Raw genomic sequence first — 6688 nt, 5'->3', positions numbered from 1 at the left:
AATATGAAGTACCTAGGATAAAATGTCCTCTTATAGGAAAAATATGAAGTATTATTGGGACACATTAGGGAAGTTCTTATTAAAAGGAGAGATAGACCATATCTATTCAATAACATTCCATATTATTGACAAGGAGTCAAATCTAAAAGTTCAACGCAATCTTAATTAGAACCTCAAACAAGATTTTGGTTGAAACTTTTCTGATGAATTGATAATATAAGTGGAGTTGAGACAGGCCAAAAATAACCTAGACATTCTTGAAGAACAAGGCAGAATTGAGTGGCCTTATCCAAAGATCAGAATTGTTTATAGATCTGTAGTAATTAATATTGATATGTGGTATTTAAAATGGACAGATAAATAGAGCCATGGTACTTAATAGAGAGTACACAAACTAGCCCATACATAGGTAGATGCGTGATTTATGACACATGTGGCACTGCAAATCAAGAGTAAAAGGGCAGACTTTTCAATAAGTGGTTCACTGAGACAATCAGATATCCACATGAAGAAAAAAAATGAAACCCTACTCAACACTATACACAAACATCACTTGTAGGTGGATTATGACCTAACTGTGAAAGGCAAAACCACAAATATTTCAGAAGGAAATATAGAGAATATTTTCATTGCCCCAGGGCAGGGACAGATTTCTTGAAACAGAAAAGCACTAACCACAAGGAAAAGAATGATAAATTTGACTATGTTATAATTAAGTATGTTATAACTAAGATTTGTTCACAAAGCACGGCATAAAGCAAGAGAAAATACAAACAACAAAGCAAAGGACTATTTTGGCCACACATATAACCACCAATGGACTGGTATTTAAAACACATAAAAAACTCATTGGATCAGTAAAGACAAGATGGAAAATAGAATAGAAAAATGGTGAAAGAGTTGAACATGAACAGGCTTTTCACAGAAGAGAAAATCCAAGAGGTTCATAAACATGAGAATGTGCCCAAACTTAGTAGTGGTAAAAAACAGTAAATTAAATTCTGGCAATACTTGGTGTAGATGAAGATGTGCAGGAGCAGGAACTCTCTGTGTTACTGGTGGGATTGTAAATTGGTACAACCACTATAGAAAACAATTTGGCATCGTGTAGAAAAGCTGAAGATACGCATACTCTGTGGGCCAGTGATTCTGTTCTTGCATGTATACCCAAGAGACTTTTAAACATGAGTCCCATGAAAAATGTCCAAGAATGTTCATTGTACCATTGTTCATAATAAAAAGCTAAAAACAACCCTGGATGAACCCAGTGTTCATCCAGTGTAGAATGAAATAATCATATCATAATCACTTTGCTAAAATCATGCACCGGAATGCTAGTCAACAATGGAGACAAAAGATCTACAGCTACTAGGAACAACATGATGAGTCTCTCAAATAAATATGATACACAGTGAAAGAGGCAGGCCATAAAAGGGAGCATGCAGCATGATTCTGTTGATATAACTTCATATAAACTGTATTGTTTAGGGATGCATACAAAAGTTGTAAAGTCATATTTAAAAAAAAGCACTGAAATGATTATCACAAAGTCAAGATAACGACTATATCTATAGGGGAGGGTATGGTTTGTGATTGAGAAGAATACGGTGGATGTATTCTGGAAGGCTGGCAATGGTCTATTTCTTGACCTTCGTCCTGGTTACACGGGTGTTTGCTTTTATAAATTATCTAAACCTGGCAGATATATTTTATGCATTCCTCTATACCTCAGATTTGAAAAAAATGTTTCCTCCAAAAAATGTAATAGAAAGAAAAATATGTGATGTAGAAATTTTGATGAGGCTTGAATTGTTATGGATGAAAAACTTGATCTTTTAATCAAGAGATCAGCAAGTGTCCATTATCATTAAAAGAGGGGAAAGAAGGGATTACTTAAACTATAGGTATCCCATAATCTAGTCATCACTCTAAACCTTTCTCTTGCCAGATTAATTCACCCTGTATTTATATCAATTCCCAACTCACTGATGACAGACAAATTGAAGGATCATCATCAACATTAATAAGATCATTAGGCATCATAGGCCAAATACATTACAGTGAGACTAGGCCACCACACTTAAATGCAAGCAGGCACATTGGGGCTATTGGGCATGCAAAAGGCATCTGTGCCTTGTTCTCAGGAGAGTCCACTGCAGTAACTTAGGGTTTAACCTTATCACATTTAACTAGTACTCTTGTCCAGAGACCTCCGTGTGCTGGAGAATCTAGAGTAAGCTGAAGAATGTCCTCATCATGCTGTGAGATTGGACATAAAATTTACCATGGTGCAACCAATGGTGGAAGAGTAGAGTTGGTTTAGGTTGTGTACCTTATAGGGAGAACCCAGGAGTGGGTTGGGTTCTCCAGATTTCAATATAAATTGTTTCATCCTCCAGGCTTTGCATTTCTAGGCTGAACAGTGCTAATCTGCTTCGGCCCCACCTCTTACTCAATCTAGTCTCTGCACCAGCAGGACAAAAAATTTAACTATGCGACAAATTTTCCTAAAGACATTGCTCAAGACAGTTCTGGATATGGAAGCTTTCCAGGAAATTTTTTTAAAAGACAACCTTTTCAGTAGGAATTGGTGGCACTATGGTTGTTTAATCTTGACACATAGCGTATTCTCTCAGGAATTTTCTGTCATCCATTAATCCAGCCATCCATCCAGTAAACAATGTTTAATACAGGATAAGTGCTAACCACCATGTTTAGCACTGGGAGGGGCTGGGGGTGTGTTTATTTTGGTACATAAATCGGTAGTGAGGTACCGATTTATGTTGCATTTAGCAGATAGATAGCTAAGGTATTCATTCCAGCACCATTTCCCCTGTATCTGGGAAAACCTCCTTGATTTCCTACTAATATTAACTGTGGAACTTATTTATGTATACGAGGCTCTGCCCCTGGGCTTTCTATTCTGTTCTAGACACCCAGTACCAGAATATTTAAATCACGGTGGCGTTAAACACGCTTTTATATCTGATAGGGCCAGTTTCTGCGCATTGCACATTTTTTTTTTTTTTTCCTTTCAGGAACGTGTTCGGGCCCGCGGCAGGGGGCGGGGTCGCACCTCCTCCGCGATTCTGGTTCCAGCGGAGCCTCATGGACGCGGAGATGGAAATCCCGAGGCTGCTCCCGGCTCGCGGGTCGCGACAGGGCGGCGGCGCTGGCAGCCCCGGGGGCGGCGGCCGGATCCACGGAGGTCCTGACCCGCGGGCCGGCCAGGCCCCCGCGCGCCGCCTCCTGCTGCTCCGGGGCCCCCAAGATGGCGGGCCCGGGCGGCAGCGCGAGGTGGCCCGCGCGGCCTCCCCGGGCCCGGGCCCTAGCCCGTTGGTGCCGACGCCCGATCACGCTGGCGGCGGCGGCGGCGGCGGCTGCGGCGGCTGCGGCGGCGGCGGCGGCGGCGGCGGCGATGGCGATGACTTCTTCTTCGTGCTGCTGGACCCGGTGGGTGGAGACGTAGATTCCCCGGGCGCCAGCCAGGCCGCAGGGCCCCTATGGAGGGAGGAGGCTGGGCTGGGCCCACGGTTCCATGGGCACGAAAGCGGCGCGAACCCCGAGGGCCGCCCTGCGCTGGGCCCCAGCTCCCTGTCCGCTATCCGCGCCCCAGTCCCGGCCCTGGCCCCGATTCCCGCCCCAGTCCTGGGCCCCGCCGCGGCCTTCGCGGGCACCGTCACCATTCACAAACAAAACCTGCTGTTGCGCTTCGAGAACGGCTTCCTCACCCTGGCCACGCCCCCGCCGCCAGCCTGGGCGCCTGGGGTCGCCCCTGCCCCGCAGCCCGGGGGTCTGATCGCCCCGCAAGCGGGGATCCCGCACGCCGCGCAGCCTGGGGACTGTCCCGAGCTGCTGCCCGACCTCCTGCTGGCCGAGCGGGCCGAACCCGCGCCCGCCCCAGCGCCCGAGGAGGAGGCGGAGGGCCCGGTTGCTGCTGAGAGTCCCCGCGGGCCGCTAGGCCCGGGCCAGGGCGTGGTGCTGTACCTGTGTCCTGAGGCGCAGTGCGGACAAACCTTTGCCAAGAAGCACCAACTGAAGGTGCACCTGCTGACGCACAGCAGCAGCCAGGGCCAGCGGCCCTTCAAGTGCCCCCTGGGCGGTTGCGGCTGGACCTTCACCACCTCGTACAAGCTCAAGAGGCACCTGCAGTCACACGACAAACTGAGGCCCTTTGGCTGCCCGGCAGAGGGCTGTGGCAAGAGCTTCACCACGGTGTATAACCTCAAAGCACACATGAAGGGCCATGAGCAGGAGAACTCATTCAAATGCGAGGTGTGTGAGGAGACCTTCCCCACGCAGGCCAAACTCAGCGCCCACCAGCGCAGCCACTTCGAGCCTGAGAGACCCTACCAGTGCGCATTTTCGGGCTGCAAGAAGACGTTTATCACAGTGAGTGCCCTGTTTTCCCATAACCGCGCCCACTTCAGGGAACAGGAACTCTTTTCCTGCTCCTTTCCTGGCTGCAGCAAACAGTACGACAAGGCTTGTAGGTTGAAAATTCACCTTCGGAGCCACACTGGTGAGAGACCTTTCCTTTGTGACTTTGAGGGCTGTGGCTGGAACTTCACCAGCATGTCCAAACTCCTTAGGCACAAAAGGAAGCACGACGATGACCGGAGGTTCATGTGTCCTGTAGAAGGCTGTGGGAAATCTTTCACGAGGGCCGAACATCTGAAAGGCCACAGCATAACCCACCTGGGCACAAAGCCTTTTGTGTGCCCCGTGGAAGGCTGCTGTGCCAGGTTCTCTGCTCGCAGTAGTCTCTACATTCACTCCAAGAAACACTTGCAGGATGTGGACACTGGGAAAAGCCGATGCCCAGTCTCCACTTGTAATAAACTCTTCACATCCAAGCACAGCATGAAGACCCACATGGCCAAAAGGCACAACCTGCGCCAGGATCTCTTAGCTCAGCTAGGAGCTGCAAATTCTCTTACGCCCAGCAGTGAACTTACCAGCCAAGGGCAGAATGACCTCAGTGATGCAGAGCTTGTGTCTCTCTTCTCTGATGTGCCCAGTAATAGTTCTGCTGCAGTATTGGACACCGCATTGGTGAACTCTGGGATCTTGACTATTGATGTGGCTTCTGTGAACTCAACTCTGGCAGGGAACCTCCCTGTTAATAATAATAATAATTCCTTAGGGCAGGCGGTGGACCCTCAGGCCTTGATGGCCACCAGTGACCTTCCTCAAAGTCTGGATACCTCACTCTTCTTTGGAACGACAGCCGCTGGTTTTCAGCAGAGTCCCTTAGATACAGATGATGTCTCAAGTGTAAGTGCGGGGCCGTTGGGATCTCTGAGCTCTTTGGCTGTGAAAACCTCGAGTCAAGAGCCCCAAGCTTTGACCCCCAGCAGTAAGCTAACAGTAGACACAGATGCTCTGACTCCTTCAAGCACCCTTTGTGAAAACAATGTCTCGGAACTACTGCCGCCAACCAAAACGGAATGGAACGTACATCCTGACTCTGACTTCTTTGGACAGGAGGAAGAAACCCAGTTTGCATTCTCCAATCCTGCAGGAAACCATGGGTCTCAGAAAGAAACAGATCTTATCACAGTGACTGGCAGCTCATTTTTGGTATGAACTAAACTCTATTCATTCCTTGCCACATGGCTTACTTTTATTGATGACACTCAATTTTAAGAGTATTCTGGACTAAATGTTTAAATGCAGTCATTTCTTATAGGTTTGAAAAAGAACAGAGCCCTGGGCTACAAGTTTGGAGGTTTAAATTCTGATCTTGAGTCTGGAACTGACAGATTGTGTGACCCTGAACAAGTCACTTATCCTATTTGAGGCTTATTTATAAAATGAGTGGTTTGAATAGATTGTTTCTAAGGTCATTCCAGCTCTATTTTCATCATTTTGTGCTCTTCCTTGAAAATTTTAAGACCTTTTAAAATGATTAACAATTGCATGTGCTCCTAATGTAATGAAAAATGCATTGAGAGTTAATGATATGAGAAGATGTAACTGGTGTTTAACTTTAAAAATTTAATGAAAATTTTACACAGTGCTAAAATATTTCTAAAATCTTGTGGTGAGCTTAAAAAAGAAGAAAGCTGAAAATCTGGGTTGGTTCTTTTTACCTGTTTATCTTTGTAGCCTCTTCTTTTTTTTTTTTTTTTTGATGGAAGGCTGTGTTGGGGAAAGTCCCAGTAATTTGATGAGACTCAGGCTCAGAAATACTGACATTGTGGTGTTGAATAAGTGGCCTTATTAAGTCATTTCCTCTCACTAACCCTCAGTTCCCTAGGTGTAAAGCTGTTATTTTAATTTACACATACCTGATGCATTGTAGACTTCTTGTATCCTAGTAGTTAGGTATGGAGAGAAAAATGTTTTGTACTTTGGCTGTTTTAGTGAATTTTTACACCTTTCCTGTCCCTCTTATTCCCTTCCTCAAAGAAATTAGCATAATTTAACACCATGCTCATGTGCAGGCACTAATGCTTTATGCAGGTTAAGAAACAGAAAAGGGAATCTCTTTCTTCCACAGATTAAGGATTTTTCTCCACACTATTCTGTGACTTTGCCAACTTTGCCAGTGTCTTTACTCTTGCATTCAAAGCCATCCTATAGAGTGACCGGAGAGCCTGTGGTTCCAAGGAAATCTGGGAATAGGCCAGAGTAAGGTTTTTCTCCCCTCTGTGCCCTGGAGAGCTCATTGTTTGCCTTCTCC

General features: G+C 46.2%; 1 protein-coding gene across 1 annotated transcript; it reads left to right on the top strand.

Annotated features, from left to right (window-relative positions):
* The first annotated feature begins 2929 nt into the window (after positions 1-2929).
* On the top strand, positions 2930-6609 carry LOC309977751 (zinc finger X-linked protein ZXDB-like). The gene has a single exon (XM_082864052.1). The coding sequence runs from the start codon at positions 3109-3111 to the stop codon at positions 5587-5589; it is 2481 nt and encodes an 826-aa protein (XP_082720178.1). The 5' UTR covers positions 2930-3108; the 3' UTR covers positions 5590-6609.
* The last annotated feature ends 79 nt before the right edge of the window (positions 6610-6688 follow it).

The sequence above is a fragment of the Leucopleurus acutus genome, assembly GCF_964270905.1.
Source record: "Leucopleurus acutus genome assembly, chromosome: X".
Taxonomy (NCBI): Eukaryota; Metazoa; Chordata; class Mammalia; order Artiodactyla; family Delphinidae; genus Leucopleurus; species Leucopleurus acutus.
Note: the sequence above shows the minus strand (reverse complement) of the source record. Positions and strands in the feature narration are given on the sequence as shown.